Source organism: Canis lupus, chromosome X, assembly GCF_048164855.1.
Source record: "Canis lupus baileyi chromosome X, mCanLup2.hap1, whole genome shotgun sequence".
NCBI lineage: Eukaryota > Metazoa > Chordata > Mammalia > Carnivora > Canidae > Canis > Canis lupus.
This window is the reverse complement of record NC_132876.1, coordinates 105,321,185-105,343,106: the sequence shown is the minus strand read 5'-3', so window position 1 is coordinate 105,343,106 and position 21,922 is coordinate 105,321,185. Positions and strand designations below refer to the sequence as shown.

The 21,922-nt window shown below is 37.8% G+C and overlaps 1 protein-coding gene across 17 annotated transcripts in view; it reads left to right on the top strand.

The window, feature by feature from the left end:
• ZFX (zinc finger protein X-linked) overlaps positions 1–6,008 on the top strand; it is a 96,245-nt gene extending 90,237 nt beyond the window's left edge. For all 17 annotated transcript variants that reach the window (XM_072816801.1, XM_072816803.1, XM_072816793.1 and 14 more), the window contains one exon: positions 336–6,008. In XM_072816801.1, the coding sequence (XP_072672902.1) occupies positions 336–1,519 (1,184 nt within the window). In that variant the 3' untranslated portion in view covers positions 1,520–6,008. The remainder of the gene's footprint in view (positions 1–335) is intronic.
• Positions 6,009–21,922: the final 15,914 nt, after the last annotated feature.

Genomic DNA, 21,922 nt, shown 5'->3' with positions numbered 1-21,922 from the left:
TGATTATAAAACTTTATTTTTATGAGTGATTTTCTAAATTGACATAGCTTTGATCACTAGTTGGTAGAAGTTACATATTTATTGATTTAGTTTTTAAACTGGAGGGACTGAGGTTGGTACAGTCATACTGAATGAAGTTTTCAGACCAGGGTTCTTTTTATGACAGGTTGCTATATCTCTTATACCAAAAAAATGGCAAAAGGAATGTTAAGTAGCATATAGCTTAACATAGGCATACATCCCTAATAACGTTCAGAACACACACTTTAACTGCTTGAAGAAACCAACGTGGAACTTGGTTTGATCACTCATGCTCCTTTTTTTTCCTTTCTTAGCAATAATTATTGGCCCTGATGGACATCCCTTGACTGTCTATCCTTGCATGATTTGTGGGAAAAAATTTAAGTCGAGAGGTTTTTTGAAAAGGCACATGAAAAACCATCCTGAACACCTTACCAAGAAGAAGTACCGCTGTACTGACTGTGATTACACTACCAACAAGAAGATAAGTTTACACAACCACCTGGAGAGCCACAAGCTGACCAGCAAAGCAGAGAAGGCCATTGAATGCGACGAGTGTGGGAAGCATTTCTCTCATGCTGGGGCTTTGTTTACGCACAAAATGGTGCATAAGGAGAAAGGAGCCAACAAAATGCACAAGTGTAAATTCTGTGAATACGAGACAGCTGAACAAGGGTTATTGAATCGCCACCTTTTGGCGGTCCACAGCAAGAACTTTCCTCATATTTGTGTGGAGTGCGGCAAAGGTTTTCGTCACCCATCAGAGCTCAAAAAGCACATGCGAATCCACACTGGGGAGAAGCCGTACCAGTGCCAGTACTGCGAATATAGGTCTGCAGACTCTTCTAACTTGAAAACACATGTAAAAACTAAGCATAGTAAAGAGATGCCATTCAAGTGTGACATCTGTCTTCTGACTTTCTCAGATACCAAAGAGGTGCAGCAACATGCTCTTATCCACCAAGAAAGCAAAACACACCAGTGTTTGCACTGCGACCACAAGAGTTCGAACTCAAGTGATTTGAAACGACACATAATTTCGGTTCACACGAAGGACTACCCCCATAAGTGTGACATGTGTGATAAAGGCTTTCACAGGCCTTCTGAACTCAAGAAACACGTGGCTGCCCACAAGGGTAAAAAAATGCACCAGTGTAGACATTGTGACTTTAAGATTGCAGATCCATTTGTTCTAAGTCGCCATATTCTCTCAGTCCACACAAAAGATCTTCCATTTAGGTGTAAGAGATGTAGAAAGGGATTTAGGCAACAGAATGAGCTTAAAAAGCATATGAAGACACACAGTGGCAGGAAAGTGTATCAGTGTGAGTACTGTGAGTATAGCACTACAGATGCCTCAGGCTTTAAACGGCACGTTATCTCCATTCATACAAAAGACTATCCTCACCGTTGTGAGTACTGCAAGAAAGGGTTCCGTAGACCTTCAGAAAAGAACCAGCACATAATGCGACATCATAAAGAAGTTGGCCTGCCCTAACAGTACTTCTATAGACATTTGTAGAGATGTTGGCCTTGAAACAGAAATTTCATTTGAAGCCAATCAGTCTCGTTCACATACAATACTGTATATTGATTTATGCTGTGTACAAATAGAATTATTGCTTCTAGTTGAGTTGGTTTTTTTTTTTTTTACATTTTGTTGAATAGTGTGTTCTGAATTCTATTCAGTTTGTTTAATAAATGGGGGAAAGCAGCAACAAGTAAGTTGCTTTTAATAAAGTAATCCCTGATTCTATACTGAATTTTTCTATCTTAGAAGTTTTATATTTATTTAAATATTTACCTTGCTTACCTTGATGGTACTCTTCTAAGACCATTTAACTTAAAGTTAAGGTAACTTTAGATTGGTAACTCGGAAAGTATTCATGTTGACTCATTTTTTTTTCCCATAAATTTCTCACAATAAAATTGTCAGAGACATCGACTAACATAAATGGGAGATTTTACAGTCAGATCTAATTATCCTAATATGGAAATCATTTACTTGTCTTGCTTACTATTTTCAGACCATATGACAATGAAAGTTTCCATTTGAGCTTTTGCGTCCCTGGCATCGCTGAGGAAAGAACAGTGGCTGGGTTCGTGTTTACTTTTCATTTTGTTTAGCAGACAAACTGTACTTCTTTGGGGGCTTTCTTTGATGTATTTACATCTTTTGTCAGCATAGCAAACTTAGAAAACTTTCTTGACAAATTTTGCTTGATGCTGTTGTATTTTGATTATTCCGTCTGTGCTGCTTTGTCTTGGAATGGTTGTGTGCTACAAATGAGATTATTGAGGACTGCATTTTGGAATCTCCTAGAGGTAATTCGTGGCTCGTAGGATCTTTTGCGACTTTATATATGTAAATGTACCCTGAATTATATATATGCACATATATAGAGAACATGTATCTGTGTGTATTGCTTATTTTACATATTTATACACACAACCCCAGTAGTAGTTAAGATCTATAATGAAAAGTATTAAATTTACAATAACATGAAAGATGCAGGGATGCATGAGAGAGCATTTTATAAATCATGCTCTTCAGAGAGACTACTCAGGTGAAGAATTAGAAGGAAAATAAGGACACTAGTATTTTTAAAGAGTAAAGGTATTTTCTTTTAAATATCTTTGGTAATTGAAAAATAGACATTAAGATGTTTCTAGATAGAATGTTTTCATACAACTTCAGCTCCATGCCTTTATATTTTTCTGAAAAGCTAATGAATATCTGGACTTAACTCCCTCAGTTCTCTCTGAGAAGCCCACGAGGGAGCTGTGCGTCACCCAGTGAGGGGGATCAAGGAAGCCACAGCGCCATGTACCAGGGATTGGGTGCTAATTATGACTTACACCTGGCAGGTCCAGCCTGCTCTGTTCTTTCTTAGTTGCAGTTAGCAAACTTTAAAAAAACTGAACGCTTAAATTGGCTTCGGTTAGAAGATAAAGGTGTGTTTAAGTGCATGAGGAAAATCTGAGGCCTTATTTGGAACGTCACCAAGTCTTTTACAGTCTTGTTTTTCTTTGAGAGCTGACAGTTTTTAAACAAACAGTTTGGAATCAGAGTCAGAGATGCATAAAATATACTTGGTTAATTAGAATTTGGTTATGTGAAGATGGATTTTGGGAAATGGGAAAACAGTTTTTGGGGTCCTTTGAATTGACTGTCAGCATATGAGTATCTGGCACGTTATAGGAGATTTAGGAACTTTCTTCCCACTTGATAGCTGCCTTGCCACTTCATTATGGTGCTCCTCCATCCCTTTCGTGCTGTTAGGTTTTTACCTCTCCTCTTTCTCTGTGCCATTGATATTTGTATTCAAGAATTATATTTATAGGGTTAGAAATCTAAATATTTGGTGGTTGGCAAGCCTCTGAAGTGCTAGATTGATTTTGTCCAGTTGTAAATCAAGTGCTTTAGGCTGGTATGGACTCCAACCTGAATGCCAGTTAAAGCCAAGGCATGGGCCTGTCCCAGTGGGAGCTTCTGTGCCCTCTTGGCTCTCATAACATGCTTTTTTTTTTTTTTTTTTAAAGTAACTTACAGTTGTGTGATTCATTGCCCTGCAGTACTATCCTTGAAAGCTCTGTCTGTTTTTTTGTGAGAACCTTTAAAATCTCCCTTAATTTTTTTTTTCCCCAGAAATCACGTAAAAGACACTTAAATGAAAGCGGAAATTTATTGACTTTAAAACACGCTGTAAAATTAGTACAGAAAATATAAATAATTGGTCATTTAACTATATTTTTTTAAATAAACTGAAAGATAAAGAACACAACACTTTACACACTTTATATTTCTCTTACATAGTCTGGAATCATACACAGTTATTTTCTTTTTAAAGCACAATATTGAAACCTTTAAAAGGTATTTAAGGGTTTGGTCAAGTGAATATGATAAAATGTGTCTGTATAAAGAGAAAATGAAATTGTAGTCACTGTTATGTACTGACATTAGTTACAACCTAGTTTTAATTCTTAAAACGATTTTGATTAGCAAAGCTAAAAAAAATGGATGTTTCAGTTAAATGTTTTAAAGAGGTACAGATTTTTACAAGGACATAATATAAGTTATTGTTCTGTAGAAATATCCTATTAAATATTGTATGTCCCTCCCTCTGTACACTTTGTAAAAAAAGTAAAATACATAAAAAGAAAATCATATAGGGATGTGTGACATTATTGTAATTGTGTACTTGAGAATAACGTGCAAAAATAAAAATCAGAATATTTTCCTGTTAATGGATGTTTAGTCTATTTGATACCAGTACTAAGTTAATGCTTTTTCTTAAGGAAAAAAATGTACAGTTTTTGTAAACCTAATAAACATCAAAAGCAGTGGATTATTTTCATTTCCCCATTTCTTAATTCCTTTTATGCAGCATTGGATTGCAAAATGCTTGATTGCTTTGAATTTTGTGACTCGATGCAAATACTCATAATAGTTGAGCCGTGCGAATTTGCAAGTAATATATCAGAGAACTTAAGAGATGATTGGTGAGTCCTTTGATGAGCATGTCCTTGAAGTTCATTTTTTTTCTTTTATCTTCATAAGGGATTTGTTTTATTAGCATCTCCAGTTCCCCTGAGATGAATCTGCCACGCATAAAGTGGTTTTTGAGAGCACTTAAAGTTCATTTCAGTATCAGTCCACAGCATACTTAATCACTGGGTGTTGTCCCCACCTCCACAGCAGAAGCCTTGCCTTAGTGTGACACCTTTGTGTCACGTTTGGAGGGTTTGATTTGTAGACAATAACATGCTAGATAGAGAATGGGCATCGTTACAAAAATGAGAAGTTAGATAAAAGTTACCAGGAGTCCAAAGAGAGTAACAGATGGATTTGAGACATCTTTCATTTTTAAAGATGAGATCCTTCAGATCTTTATGTAGGAACAAGTGTTGGCCTGAAATAGTAAATAATTAAAACTTGGGGTCATTGGTCAAGAGAACATGGTGTCACTGCCCAGAGCCATGAATCACATAAAACCATAGCATGTGAAAAATTTAGTTGTAGTACAGTGCCTGGTAGACAGCATTTTACCGGTCTGATCCCACGCAGTCACATAATGTATTGCTCTATTCTCTGGGAATCTCAGTGTTAACAATTTTGCTGCCCACAAATTCTAGGATCCATGAAGGAAAAGCCTGGACTGGCCAAAATCTTAAAGGGGTGATATTTTAGAGCAATAGTTTTCAAAGTGTGATCTGGCAACAGTGACAGCATCATAATCACCTGGGACTTTGTTAAAGATAAAAATTCTTGGCTGCATGTCCCACCCACTGAATCAGAAAACTGGGCATGAGACCCAGTGATCTGTGTCCTAACATCCTCCAAGTGATTCTGATGCATGCTCAAGATTGGGAAACTTTTAGAGCACCCAAGGAACGAAAAAAATCACTGGTGCAAATTTTGTGTGGTAGATGAGAAAACACACAGACACACACAATCCAAGAAATAAGCAGTGAGGTTTTGTTTTTTTTTTTTTTTTTTTTTTAGCAGTGAGGTTTCAAGGGGACTTAGTTGACATCTTTGGTTTACCTTTTTGAAGTGTGAGTCCACCAGACAGTGTGTATCCTTTTCAGTACACACGTAAGTAGCCTATACTTCATAAATCTTGTATAGTCTCCCTTAAGTTCCATTTTCTCAAAAGGTTAATAGAAGGAAGATTCCTTGTATTCCTTCTGAGATTCCAAGGAAGGTTAATCCGAGGAAGATTCAGCAAATAGAAGAGAAAAGCTGAGGTGTGTGTGTTTAATTGGCCCAACATTACTTAAATAATTCATATATGAAAAATGATTTTGCCACATTCTGCAGCTGTTTTAGAGCAAGTCAAAATTAAATTTTGCCCTTTTGGATTTTGTTTTATCGTGTATATATTGTTTGCCTTTTTCATGAAATAATTCTTGGGTTTGTTATATATTGTTGCTGTTATTTTTGACATCTTTGCTATTGTAAATAAATTCCTATTTTGTTTTAAGTTATTCTAGTGGAGTGTTGGCTATAGACAAGGCATACACACACACGGTAACGATGAGACTGAAATCACAAAATTAATAAATCTCCAACATCATATAAACTGGAAGTGATATGACCCCCTCCCCTTCAGCACTTCTAGCATCAGTGAAAATATCACTGTAGCAACTGCACCTAACTGATTTTAAAATCATTTTCATGACTTCTGAGGGAAATTCTTAAGTTTGCCAAGTTTGAGGTCAACATCAAGAATTATTTTCTTGGGGGATCCCTGGGTGGCACAGCGGTTTAGCGCCTGCCTTTGGGGCAGGGCATGATCCTGGAGTCCCGGGATCAAGTCCCACATCGGGCTCCCTGCATGGAGCCTGCTCCCTCCGCCTGTGTCTCTGCCTCTCTCTCTCATGAATAGATAAATAAAATCTTTAAAAAAAAAAAAAAAGAATTATTTTCTTTTACTTGGTTTTTCCTGATCTTTTGGTCTCGTGTTACTTGTATTGCTGGTACTGGTGAACACAAAGGCTCTGGCGCTGTGACCTGCTGCTGTAAAGCCACTGTGGTACTTTGCTACAGAAACCCAGCTGAGGTTTTTATTCTTCCGTGTTTATTCTTCCGTGATATGAATTACCACACAAATAGCTAAACCCATCGATGAAAATAGGATAGTTAACGAGACCCATGTTATTTTGCTTTCCAAGAGAGGCAAGTTTCTGCTTTTCCTTAATGATTGTATTTGGCTTTAAATTCAGCAGCCATTTCCTCTTGCCCAAGCAACTTCAAAATAAGGAAAGAGATTGCAGAGAGCCATCTTCGGTGGTTTGGGAGGTTCTGTTACATCCATTCTCCTCTTTGGGTTCTAACCACATTAGAAATAGACATAAACCACCAGTTGAACGTGTGAACTTCTAATAAAGTTGAATTGGGAAAGCAAGAAGCCAAATCTCTCTCCCCTCAGTCGAGGCCTTGACTGATGTGGCCAGTCACTCGAAGGCACTTGGAGCCGAGACCGCTCTGTCCTCCACCAGAGAAATGGAGCAAGTGGGAGAGAATGGCTGCAGCATCCTCACCAGCCCTCCCAGGCCCGGACTCCGGGAAGGCAGAGAAGAGTTCCTCATGCCAGGTTCGTAAAATAGTAAGGATGAGTCCACTTCTGGGCTGCCCTCTGGCATTAGCCCGCTAGCAAACTGTGAGGTTCTTACTTTCAGCTTTCTTTTCTTTTTTTTTTTTTTTTTTAAAGATTTTATTTATTTATTCATGATAGTCACACACAGAGAGAGAGAGAGGCAGAGACACAGGCAGAGGGAGAAGCAGGCTCCATGCACCGGGAGCCCGATGCGGGACTCGATCCCAGGTCTCCAGGATCACGCCCCAGGCCAAAGGCAGGCGCCAAACCGCTGTGCCACCCAGGGATCCCTACTTTCAGCTTTCAATACTGGTGGTTTCCCCCTAGCTGACTTCTGTTTCTCCCCTCTTGAAGTGGTGGTTGTGTGACTGACCTAAAGGTTCAGTTCCTGGGGCACCTGGGTGGTGCAGTCAGTTAAGCGGCTGACTCTTGGTTTCGGCTCAGGTCGTGATCTCAAGGTCGCGGGATTGAGCCCGGCATCAGGCTCTGCATTAAGTGCAGAGTCAGCTTAAGACTATCTCCCCCTCCCTGTGCTCTTCCCCTCTCTTAGATAAATCTTTAAAAAATGATTTTAAAAAAATAAAGGTTTATTTAGTTCCTGTTTCTTTTAGGGAGGTATGCTTTAGTTTTTCTTCAGAAAAGTAACTTTTCAAGGGAATTAACTTACTATCCAAAGCTGATAACTTTGCAAGTTATTTTTATTACATATTTTTGTAACAATATTTAGAAAAATTGTCACCCACAATGCCAGTTGCTTTATTCAAGGGGTTCATCTTTGTTCATCTTCCGGTCTTAGCCCATACACATAAATCTTTTATCTGTCTTGTTACCACAGCATTAATTCTGTGTTCAGGAGTTTTCATTTCAAACATCAACTATTTCCATACCGATTGGTTGTCTTTAAACTGTTTTAATGCACATTTTTTTTGGAGAGAATATAGAAAATTCAGAATGGTACTGAGAAGAAAGTAAAATGCTTTCTGTTTTCAATCCCATTACCTAGAACATACTATCTTTTTTCTTTCTTTCTTCTAGTTTTTACTTAAATTCCAGTTAGTTAACATACAGTATTATATTAGCTTCAAGTGTACAACATAGTGATTCAACACTTCCATACAATACCCAGTGCTCATCATAAGAAGTGCCTCCTCAATCCCCATCAACTATTTAAGCCCATTCCTCCAGCCACCTCCCCTCTGGTAACCAACAGTGTGTTTTCTAGAGTTCAGAATCTGTTTCTTGGTTTGTCTTTTTTTTCCCCGTTTGCTCGTTTGTTTCTTAAATTCAACATATGGGTGAAATCATATGGTATTTATCTTTCTCTATTTCCCTTAGCATAATACTCTCTAGCTCTATCCATGTCGTTGCAAATGGCAAGATTTCATCCTTTTTATGGCTAATTTTCCATTGTGTACACACACACACACACACACACACACACCATCTTTTCTATTCATTCATCAATTGATGGACACTTGGGTTGCTTCCATATCTTGGCTATTGTAAATAATGCTGCTATAAACATTAGGGTGCATTATCCCTTTGAATTAGTATTTTTTGTATTCTTTGAGTAAATACCTAGTAGTGCAATTGCTGGATCATAGGGTAGTTTTGTTTTTAACTTTTTGAGGAACCTCCATATTGTTTTCCACAGTGGCTGCCCCAGCTTGCATTCCCACCAATAGGTGTGTGAGGGTTCCCCTTTCTCCGCATCCTCACCAACACCTGTTGTTTCTTGTATTGTTGATTTTGGCCATTGTAACAGGTGTGAGGTGGTATCTCATTGTGGTTTTGATTTGCATTTCCCTGATGGTAATTGATAGCAAGCATCTTTTCATGTATCTTTTGGCCATCTGCATGTCTTCTTTGGAAAAATGTTCATATCTTCTGCCCATTTTTATTTTTTTTAACTTTAAAAATTTATTTTAGAGAGTGCACACGAGTGGAGTGGGGAGGGTCAGAGGGAAGAGGGAGAAGCAGACTCCCCGCTGAGCAGGAAGCCGACTCAGGGCTCCATCCCAGGACCCTGGGATCATGACCTGAGCTGAAGGTAGACACTTAACTGACTGAACCACCTCGATGCCCCATCTGCCCATTTTTTAATTGGATTATTTGATTTCTGTGTGTTAAATTTGATAAGTTCTTTATAGATTTTGGACTAACCATTTATCAGATATGTTATTTGCAAATATCTTCTCCCATTCCATAGGTTGCCTTTTATTTTTGTTGATTATTTCCTTCGCTGTGCTTTTTATTATGATGAAGTCCAAGTAGTTTATTTTTGCTTTGTTTCCCTTCCCTCAGGAAACCTATCTAATGAATATACTATCCTTTTAAGAATCTTTACTGAGTTTTAATTTTTTTAGATTTTTTAGTTGCAAAATATGTGTTTTTATAACAAGTGTTGTACAAATAAGTATAAAGACAAGTTTGAGCTCACCCTCATGCTTCCTGCAAGCCATTTTCTTGTGGTCACCATATTTAACAGACTGTGTTTTCCCTCTATACTCATACAGACCTGTACAAAGATAGATAATAAAAAGTATGAGGAAGTTGGGGGAGCAGAGGAGGCAGAGATTTCACAGTTTTTGACCAAAGTCCAATTACGTATCTTTGCAAGTCACTTAATATATTATGTCCAAAAAAAAAAAAATATATATATATATATATTATGTCCATCTCTCTGGGACAGGAGACCGAGCTCTATCACATTTATTCTCTTTAATAGCCGAATAACTTTCCAGAGATTGAACCCACCATAATTTGATCAACCATTCCCCTTTTATTTTTTTTAAGATTTTTATTTTATTTATTCATGAGAGAGAGAGAGAGAGGCAGAGACACAGGCAGAGGGAGAAGCAGGCTTCACGCAAGGAGCCCGACGTGGGACTCAATCCCAGGACCCTAGGATCAGGCCCTGGACCGAAGGCAGGCACCAAACCACTGAGCCACCCAGGGATCCCCAACCATTCCCCCTTTAGTGGACATTTAGATTTCTGGTTTTCTGCCACTATAAGAATGTTGAAATCAGTGTCCTTGTGCATATAATCCTTACATACTTGGGCTTTGATTTCTGTAGGATGGATTCCCTTATGACGTAATTGCTAAATGAGAGGGTATGTACTATTTTTTAAATGTCACTAGATGTTAGCAAATTATTTTTTGTTAGAATGTAAATTCCAGGAGTGCAGGGATATTTGTCTGTTTTGTTCATTGCAGTTCACCTGTAACAACATGGTGTATAGCAGATACTAAAGAAACACTTGTTGGATGTTGAGGTTTTCTGGGTTATAGCCACTCCCCTCAGTCTTTAAATAGTGACTGTTTAGGCCAGTATCACAGATAAAATTATATATATATATATATATCCATCATTGTTTCAATCTGCCTTGACCTGACTGCTGGTGGAGTTAAGTAATACTTTAACGTGGCTAATAGCCATTTGAGTTTTCTCTTATGAATCACCTGTTCAAATGCTGTGCCCCATTTCCTATTTAGTCCTTTGAACATCTGGCCGATTAGCTTTTTAATACACTTGCTGCACAGTTTTTCAGTCTATGGTTTACCTTGTTATTGTTTACGTTATCTCTGCATACATAAAAATCTCCTATTTGTATAATCAGTTATATTTATTTTCCCCTTTATGATTCCTAGGGTGTCTTGTCCTACTTAAAAAGGTCTTTTCTCCCCCCCAAGATTCTACAAATACACACATAGATTTTCTAATGATGTTTTGATTTTGTTTGGATTTATATACAGTTCAAGTTATTTTGGTGTATGTTATTTGGCAGGGGCTCTAATTTCCCTTTTCTCTTGGATAGAGAGCCAGTTATAGTAAGTCATCCTTGACCCTGATGAACTGAAATTACACTTTATGTACTAGGATTATAACTTGGAGCACCTGGATGGCTCAGTCGGTTAGGCGTCTGCCTTCTTCAGCTCAGGTCATGATCCCGGAGTCCGGGGATTGAGCCCTGCACTGGGCTCCCTGCTCAGCAGAGAGTCTCCTTCTCCCTCTGTCTCTGTGTGCGCACGCTTGCTTGCTTGCTCACTCTCTCTCTCTCTCATACAAATAAATAAATACTAATTTCATAACTTAACCTTGGATTTATATATGAAGTGCATTCTGTTTTACTGCTCTACTTATTATTCTTGTGCCAACAGCATATTGTTTTACTCACAGTACTTTATGCTGAACTTGAATATCAAAAGGCAAGTCTTTTCCTTTTTCACTGTTTTCTCGACATTTATTCTTCCATAGGAACAGTAAGAGCATTTTAACCTGGTTTCCCTTAAAAGGCCATTGGGACTTTTTTATTCCAAATTGCATGAATTTTTAATATTAAATTGAGCCTGATACTTGTATCATACTGTCTTCACAGCCATGTTCCTCCTTTATTCTGGTTTTGTTTTACATTCTTTAATAAAATATTACTGCTTCCTTCATATAGGTCATATTTGTCGTAAGTACATTATAATTATTTAGCTACCTAGATGCTGCTAGAGTATAGAGAAAAGCTATTGGTTTTTATATATTTTTTACATACCCAGCTAATTTACCAGATTGTCTTCCCAATTCCAATTGTGCTTTTGTAGTCTCTTGAATTTCTGTGTGTGTGGTCACCACAAAAAGATGTCAATTATTTCCCTTTTGCGTCTTAGCTAGAACTTCTAAAACGATGCCAAATAATATATATTATAGCAGGCATTTCTGTGTTACTCCTTTGGATGGCAATACTTCTGGGATGCCTGGGTAGCTCAGTGGTTGAGCATCTGCCTTTGGCTTAGGTCGTGATCCCAGGGTCCTGGGATCGAGTCCCTCCTCCATGCAAGGAGCCTGCTTCTCCCTCTGCCTATGTCTCTGCCTCTCTCTGTGTCTCTCAGGAATAAATAAATAAAAATCTTAAAAAAAAAAAAAAGGTGGGGGGGATGCCTGGGTGGCTCAGTGGATGGCAATACTTCAGTAGTTAACTACTTAATATAATGTTGGTTTTGGAAAGTAGTATTTACCAAGGTTAGATAGTTTCTCTCCATTATTATTTGACTTAGAGATTTTATTAGGAATGTCTAATAATATCACATACTTTTTAGCCACCTATTGATATAATTACTTGATTTTTCTCTTTGTATTTGTTAATGTCATGAAGGATACTGAATTAGATTGATAGATTTTTTAAAGTTAAACCATTCTCGAATTTCTAGAGTGAAAGTACCCTACTTAGGCAATATTTATTGTTCTTTGCTTACATTGGCTAGTATTTAGAGTTTTTGTATCTGTGTTCGTAATTGTGGCATTTTCTTGTTTTATACTATGGTCATCAGGTTTGAATGTTAATGTAACATTAGCTGCATAAGATAAACATGGAAACTTTTCTATAGTCGAGAATGGTTTAAAACCTGGTGGCATTATCTGATTTTTAAGGATTAGGTAGAAATCAATTGTGAAAAAAATCAATTGTGAAAGCATTTGGATCTGATGCCTCTTTTTTTATTTTAGTGTTCACCATTTTTTAAAACGATTTTTTTAATTTATTTATTTATTTATTTATTTATTTATTTATTTATTTATTTATTTATTTATGGCAGCGAGCAAGCAGGTGGAGGGGGAGAAGGGGAGGGAGAGGGAGAGTCTGAAGCAGAATCCCCACTGAGCATGGTGCCTGAAACTGGACTCGATTTCACGACCCTGAGATCATAACCTGAGCTAAAATGAAGAGTTGGATACTCAACTGAGCCACCCAGGTGCCCTGGGTCTAATGCCTCTTTATAAATGGTAGGTCTTTACTTTTCTGATATCTTCTGTGTTAATTAATCCATCAGGTTTTCTTCTTAAATACATTTTAGTGTCTTTATTTCCCTTGGAAATTGTCCATTTTCTCTAGATCAGTACAGCTCATATGTTAATGTGCATACACATCAACCTGGAGGTTGCCATGCAAATGCTCATCCTGATTCTGTAGGTCTGGGGCCCAAGATTCTGCATTTCTTACAAGCTCCCTGGAGATGTTGATGCTGCTGGTTCATGGACCACATGGCTGAAGCCCTGTAAGGATTTAGTGCTTCTAGATTTTGGTTGGACATCAGACTCATGTGACCTACCCTTTGTCTTCCTCATACCCAGACCAATTAAATTAGAACCTCTGGGAGTGGGGCTCAGGCATCAGTAACTTTGCAAGCTCATCAGGTGATTATAATGCATAGTTAAGGTTGGAAGCTAGTCTAGATTTTCAATTTATTGTCCAAAAGACGTACACAGTATTCTGATAATGATTTTATTCTCTTTCATTAAGGGTTTTATCTCCTTTTGCATCCTGAATATTGTATATTTTGTTTTCTCTATTTTTAAAAAGATTTTAAGTAATGTCTACACCCAATGTGGGGTTCAAACCCACAACCCCAAGATCAGGAGTCGCATACTCCACTGACTGAGCCAGCCTGGCTACCCCTCTCTGATTTTCTTTAAGCAGGCTTTCAGAGGTTTAGCTATTTGTAGATATTATCAAAGAACTTGTAATTTCTTAATTTTGTTTATTCCTTGTATGTTTTGGTTTTCTATTTAATTTCCTCTTGCATCTTTATTAGTTTTCCTATTCTGGTTTATTTTGTTATCTAGTTGAAATGTCTTATGTTTCATATTTCATTTATTTTCATTTCTTATTAAATGAACTCCTTGAAAGCTGTGCATTTTATTTGGTATACAACTTTAGTTGTGCCCACTGAATAGCATTGTTCTTTTTTGTAGTTTTCTAAATAGTTCTACACATCAGTTTTTATTTCCTCTTTACAGTAGATAGTGTTTAACTTCTAAATAGTGAAAGCTTTTATTAATTTCTCCAGTGTTGATCTCTAGTTTTATTGGTTTGAGCTCAAAGTACGGCCTGTATAACTTCTACATTTTTGAGGAATGTTCGAAGTTTTACTTTTGGGAGAAGCACAAGAATTTTTTGGAAATATAACAGACATATTAGTATAATGTTAACTCTTCCATATCTGCTATAAATTTATAAATAAAATTGAGCTTGTTTATATTTTCAAATCCTTTATATCCTTGCTAATTTTTGACTACTTTTTAAATTTTTAAATAAATATAAAAATCTCTTCCCAGGGATCCCTGGGTGGCGCAGCGGTTTAGCGCCTGCCTTTGGCCCAGGGCGCGATCCTGGAGACCCGGGATCGAATCCCACGTCAAGCTCCCTGCATGGAGCCTGCTTCTCCCTCCGCCTATGTCTCTGCCTCTCTCTCTCTCTCTCTGTGACTATCATGAATGAATAAATAAAATCTTTAAAAAAAAATCTCTCCCCATAAGGATGTTTTATGTGATTTTCTTGTATTTCAAGTTTTGCTTTATATATTTGGTGTCTATATAGATTTTTGTTATATAGATGTGTGACATCTTCATGATTGTGTCTTTTCCAGAGCATCATTTTTGTCCTCTTCAACATATTTGATCTTGAATTCTGCTTTGTTTGATATGTTTTCTATTTCAACAATCTTTTCTTATCTCCTGTATTACAAATCTCAGTCATGTTATCATGATCTAGTTAGATGTAAGTGTACACCACAGGATTTATTGTCACTGCTGTTTCTTAGTCATTTTATCTCTTTCCCCATTTGACATCTGTGCACTGAAGAAATTGTCATTTGACTGATGTATACTTCATGTTTGTTCCCTCATCTCTGCTGTGCGGGCGTATATTCTTCCTGAGGCCCTGACTGCCCCAAAATATCTCCTTTGCCTTGACAAACAATATCTTAGTGGGGAGGTCACCACTTCAGGTCATAGACCCTTTTCTTTTACAGTTCATAGATGTCTCACTGTTTCCCAAACGTCAGTATTCTGAGAGATTAGATGCTAGTGTGATGGGTTTTTTTTTTTTTAATGTATTGCCTGTTCCTTTGTTGCCTGAAGGTTATATGATTTTTTTCCTTATCTTTGGAATTCAGAAAGTTCACCAGGATCTATCTTGTGTGTGTGTGTGTGTGTGTGTGTGTGTGTGTGTGTGTTCTAATCATGTCTGGGATTTATTTGTCGAACCCTTTCTTCCTGATGAGTCAAGTCCCTACTCAGCTGAGGGAAATTTGCTTATGTTTGTATTTATTATCTGATTGGTACTTTGCTTCTTTGGGCATTCCTATAATTCACGTATAAGATCCCTGGGATTTGTCTCATCATCATAAAATGGCACCGACAAGAAAAATCCCTTTATTCCCACATCCCAGTGTGTGATCGTTATTGTACCGAAAAATTGAAATGTTTGAAAACAACGTCTCTTGAAGGAAGACGCCAGAGAACGGTAATATTTGTAAATGTGTAGCTTGTCCTGGTGGAGTAAGAGTGCTCCTGAGATATTTTTCTTTAGGTGAAGAAATTTCAGCCGGAAGCTTCCTGTTGTAGAATAACAGCTTCCTGGGCACCCCTTGAGCCTCAACTTTAAAGAGGCATGTGAAAAAGTCTTAACTTAATGCTTAGCATATAGTTAGTACTGGATCAGAGTTCCCCACATCTTTCTCTCCCGGAATGCTGTAAGTCTTGTTAAGCTGGCAAGAATGAGAGCATTATGATAGCAGGCAGCACCATCGTCTCTGGTTATTTTATCTCACCTTATTCAAATTGAACATGCCAGGCTGAACGAACGCCAGGCTTTGTTTCAAAACAGACCAATTTACACTCCCACCAGCAAAATCTGAAAACATGGTTTTGGTGAAGATGTGCAGCATTGTTTGAGAATTCTCATTGCTATGCACTCTCACCAGAGAATGATATTTTCAGACTATTTAAGTTTGCCAATTTTGTGCATGTTAAAAAAATTTCATTGAGGCTTTAATTAGCATATCCCAACAATGAATAACATTGAGTATCTTCTCACATGTTTATTGATTATCTCTTTCCTCTTTTGTGACATGCCTGTAGAGGGGTGTGTTCGTCCATTTGCTGTTAGATTGTTTGCCTTTTTCTTGTTGATTTATAAACATCCTTTGTATATTTTTAGTATTGATCTTTTTTTTTTATTAGTCCTTGATATTTAACAATCCCAGCAAATATTTTCTCTGGGATCTGTAGCTTGCCATTCAACTCTTCTATTGTGTTTCTTGATGAACAGTTCTTTAATTTATTTATTTTTTTTAAAGATTTATTTATTTATTCAGAGAGAGAGAGAGAGAGAGAGAGAGAGAGAGAGAGAGAGAGAGAGGCAGAGACACAGGCAGAGGGAGAAGCAGACTCCATGCAGGGAGCCCGACATGGGATTCGATCTCAGGTCTCCAGGATCATGCCCTGGGCTGCAGGTGGCGCTAAACCTGTGCGCCACCGGGGCTGCCCAACAGTTCTTTATTTAAAGTAGTAAAATTGGGACACCTGGGTGGCACAGCAATTGAGGGTCTGCCTTTGGCTCAGGACGTGATCCTGGTCCTGAGATCGAGTCCCGCATCGGGCTTCCTGCGAGGAGCCTGCTTCTCCCTCTGCCTGTGACTCTGCCTCTCTCTGTGTGTCTCTCATGAATAAATAAATAAAATATTTAAAAAAAATAAAGTAGTAAAATTGAAGGGCACCTGGCTGGCTCAGTCAGTGAGGCATGTGACTCTTGATCTCCGGGTTGAATTTGAGCCCCACGTTGGGTATAGAGATTACTTAAAAATAAAATATTTAAAAAATAAAGTAGTAAAATTGAGATATTTTCATTATGATCAGTGCTTTATGTGTCTTAGGAAAGGCTTCCCTTCCCTATAATAAAGAAGATACTCTCTAATATCATCTTCTAAAAGCTCTATAGTTTGACTTTCCTTACTGAATTCCTTAATTCACATTTGGTTTTTAGGAAATATATGAGTTAGGCATCCAATTTAGGTTTTTTCAATTTCAAACTGGTACAATTTGAATTCCATCAAAAAACCAATACGCTCCCCACTGATTTGCAGAGTCAGCTGAGTCAGCTCTGTAATATGTATGTTTCTACATATGTGAGTCTTTTTCTCTGTTTTGTTCCATTTGTCACTTGTCTTTTTCTGTAAACATACCACACTGTTTGTTTGTTTGTTTGTTTGTTTGTTTTTTAAAACATCTTTATTGGGATATAATTCACATGCCATAAAATCTACCATTTAAAGAATACAATTCAATACTTTCAGTATCATCAAAGAGTTGTGCAACCATCACCAAGATCTAAATTTAGAATATTTCATCACTTCAAAAGAAATCTCATACCCATTAGCAGTCACTGCATAGTCTCTGCCCTCCTTCCAGCCTCTGGCAACCAGTAATCTCTTTTCAATCTCCATAAGTTTGCTATTCTGGTCATTTCAAAGAAATGGAATTTTACCATATGTCTTCTATCCCTATATCTTCTTGGTTTTAGTGTCAGTTAATGCATTTTGTCCATTTTTAATGGAATTGTTGTTTACTTACTGTTGAGTTCTGAGTTTCTTTATATATTCTCTGGACACAAGACCTTTGTTGGGCATGTGAGTTTCAAATATTTTCTTCTGGTCTGTAACTTACCTTTTTAGTTGACATATTAACATCATGTTCTGCAGATCAGAAGTTTTGAGTTTTGGGACGCCTGAGTGGCTCAGCAGTTGAGCATCTGCCTTTGGCCCAGGGTGTTATCCTGAAGTTCTGGGATCGAGTCCCACATCAGGCTCCTGCGAGGAGTCTGCTTCTCCCTCTGCCTATGTCTCTGCCTTCTCTCTGTGTCTCTCGTGAATAAATAAATAATTTTTTATAAATAAATAAATGACTTTTTTTTACAGAGTCCAGTATTTCAACTTTCTTCTTTTTATAGATTATGCTTTTGATATCATATCATACCTGTCTAACCCTAGGTCAAGAAGATTTTTCACCTATTTTATTTATAGTTTTGCAATTTAGATTTAGATTTATGATCAATTTTGAGTTAATTTTTGTATATTAGCCTTGAAACTTGCTACCTTTATAAATTTGCTTATTAGTTCTAGGAGTTTTTGTTGTTGATTCATTGGGATTTTCTACATAGACAATCATGTCATTGTGACATGTTTTTACTTGTTACATTCTCATCTTAGGAAATTTATTTTCCTGGCCTTATTGGAAATTTTTGCCTTGTTCTGCTCTTTGAGATAAAGCATTCAGTCTTTCAGTAATAAGTATTATTTTAGCTATGGAGTTTTTTTGTAGATGCCCTTTCCTTTTTACATATTGTTGGATTCAATTTACCAAATTTTTGTTTAGAATTTTTTTAAAGATTTTATTTATTATTTTGAGGGAGAGCAAGAAAGCATGAGCATGGGGAAGGGCAGAAAGAGAAGCAGACTCCCCACTGAGCAGGGAGCCCAATGCAAAGCTCCATCCCCAGACCCTGGGATCATGACCGGAGCTTTACTGACTGAGCCACCCAAACTCCTGAATATTCTTTTGAACTACGGTACCCCTTCATATGCATAAAAAAACTCCTGGAGTATTTACAGTTAACATCAATCTTGTGGCGCTTCTGTTACCTTGGCTTTCTAACGCCAGAGTCTAGCTTTGGGTCCTGGGGACACAAACATTTCCAAAAAATATGACTTGCATCAACCCTGGATTACTACTCTTCTCTGCAATTTGGGGGAATCCTATGTTAATGACAAAAGGAAACAAAGAGGAAGTCATAGCAGTGAAAGGCTCAGGAAGCAGTCCTCTGGTGCAGGTCCCTGATATTCAGCACACGAATGCGCAAGTTATCTCTGGCCATCAGCAACTCTGATGTTCTTCTTTGACAGGAAGGAAATAGTTTTCACTTGCATGGGAAGGGAAGTATTGTCAGGTAAAAATGTCTTTCTTACTGGGTAGAAATTGCTGTGTGGTATTATTGAGCACCTCCTTCCACCTGCACCTCAGGTTGAGCAGTTCTGCCCTTTAGTCCTTATCATGCACCAGGGGATTAGCCATTGAAGCTGCTTTAGATAGAGCTGCTGTCTTCACACACACCGGGCCCGGGATTGCAGACTCCAGGATTTGCCTCAAGCACCTATCAATTACTCCCCCACCGCTCCCCATCATCTCTGATTCTTCAGCTTCCACTTAACTTTGTGCATATTTCCCCCTGAGATCTGGCCTCAGACACCTTGGGATGCCAAGGCCCACTGTGAACCCACTGGCTCAATTGATCCTGTTTTTGATATTTAGCCCTTCTAGTTACACAAGCCAATAAATTTCTTTTTTATGCATAAATTCTTTAGAATTGGACTTCTAATTTCTCAAGAACATAAAGAGCCCTAATACAGAAATATTATATCAAGTGTATTGAATGCCAGACTAAGCAGTGTACATCAATATTCACTAGGGAGAGGGAACCCTTGGAAATTTTTGAACAGACAAAGGGCATCCTTTTATTTATTCAGTCACTCAAACATTTATTGAGTGCTACCATGTACACTGTGCTGGATCGTGAGTATCCAGTGGTAAACAACAGCATGATCCCTGCCCTGAGGACCTAACTGCTCATTCCATTCAGTAAATAATGGTTGGGTGCTGATTATGTATAATACACTGTGGTTAGTGCTTGTTGACACAAGGCACTTTGTTCAAGGTGGTACCAAAAATGGTGCTGTTGGAAGGTTGAACTGGTTTGTACCAGTGTACAAGTGTTCTGGATGGACTGGACCCAGATGGGGATGCCATTCAAGGGCTACTGCAAGCGCCTAGCTGTGGGTTAGGAAGGACCTGAGCTACAGCAGGGATGAGAGGGAGGGAAAGCAGGAGCAGCCTTGAAACCAGTCTGTGGGGAAGGAAAGCTGAAGACAAGTTGATTGATTGCATGTGGGAGAAGAGAAGAAGAGAAGTAGAAAATGGATTTTGAGGATGACTCGAATGGTGATGCGTGAACATTGGCAGAGATACGGGAAAGAGAAGCTGGTCTGAACGATAGTGAGAACTTTTTTATCTATGTTCATGACGGATGTTGGTTTGTGGTTTTCATATCTTGTGATGATTTCTTTTCTTTCTCTTTTTCCCTAATCAGTCTGGCTAGAGGTTCATCAGATTTATTAAAATTCTCCAAGGGGCAGTATTTGGTTTCATTTGTTTTCTTGGGTGTTTTTTGTTGTTGTTGTTTCATTGATTTCTGCTCTGATCTTTGCATTATCTTTCTTCTGATTAATTTGGACTTAATCTTCTTTTTCTAGTTTTTTTTTTTAAAGATTTCATTTATTCATTCATGAGAGAGAGAGAGAGAGAGAGAGGCAGAGAGAGAAGCAGGCTCCATGCAGGGAGCCCGACGTGGGACTCGATCCCGGGTCTCCAGGATCACACCCTGGGCAGAAGGCAAGTGCTAGACTGCTGAGTCATCCGGGCTGCCCCTTTTTCTAGTTTTTTTTAAAGATGGAAGCTGAAGTAATTGATTTGAGTCCTTCTTATTTTCTAATTTAGTTATTTGGTCCTAAGTATTTCCCCTCTCGGTACTACTTTATTGTCATCTTACAAATTTTGAGATGCTGTGTTTTCTTTTTCATTTAGTTCAGTTTGCTTTCTAATTTCCTTTTTGACCCATGAGTTATATATAAGTGTGTTATTTAGTTACCAAATATTTGAAAAGAAAATGTACTCTGCCCTAGTTGGGGGAGTGTTCTGTAAATGTCAATTAATTAGGTTTAGGTGGTTGGTAGTTTTATTCAAATTTTTTATTTGAAAAATATAAAGCTTTTCAAATTTTATATTTGCCCCTGCTCCTGGGGCAGCCCCGGTGGCTCAGCAGTTTAGCGCTGCCTTTAGCCCAGGGCATGATCCTGGAGACCTGGGATCAAGTCCCACGTCAGGCTCCCTGCATGGACCCTGCTTCTCCCTCAGCCTGTGTCTCTCATGAATAAATAAATAAAATCTTTTAAAAAAAACCACAAATTTTTTATAACTGTCCTGATTTTCTGCCTATTCTATATATTATTGAGGGGGATATTGAAGTCTCTGATCACAGTGTGGATTTGTCTTTTTCTCCTTTCAGTTCTATTAGTTTTTGCTTCATGTATTTTGGAGTCCTATTATTAGATGCATAAATGTTTAGGATCTTCCTGCCATTTGATTAGCTCATCCTTTTATCATTATGAAATGCTCTTCTTTATTCCTTATAATAGTCTTTGCTGTGAAATAGGCTTAGTCTGAAATTAATGTAGCCACTCCAGCTTTCTTATTAGTATTAGAATGGTATCTTTTCCATCCTTTTATTTTTAACCAGGTATCTTTATATTTAAAGTTCCTTTCTTATAGGCAACATATAGTTAAGTCTTCCTTGTTGGTAATTTAAACTGACAATCTCTTCCTTTTTAATGAGGTGTTTAGACCATTTACATTTAACGTGAGTATTGATGTTATTAGGTTTAAGTCTATCATCTTTTGCTAGTTTTCTGTCTGTCCCATCTGTTCTTTGTTCCCTTCATTCTCTACCCCCAGTTTTATTGAGGTGTAGCTGACAAATAAAAATTGTACATGTATTGTTTTGATCTACATGTACATTGTGTTACCACAATCAGGCTAATTTACATATTCATTGCCTCACATAGTTAACCTTTTTATTTGTGTGTGGTGAAAACACTTAAGATCTATACTATCTTAGCAAATTTCAAGTATTCAATGCAGTATTATTTTTTTTTTAAGATTATTTATTTATTTATTTATTCATAGACACAGAGAGAGAGGCAGAGACACAGGAAGAGGGAGAAGCAGGCTCCACGCAGGGAGCCCAATGTGGGACTTGATCCCGGGTCTCCAGGATCACACCCCAGGCTGTGGGTGGCGCCAAACCCCTGCGCCACCAGGGCTGCCCTCGATGCAGTATTATTAACTGTAGTCACTATGT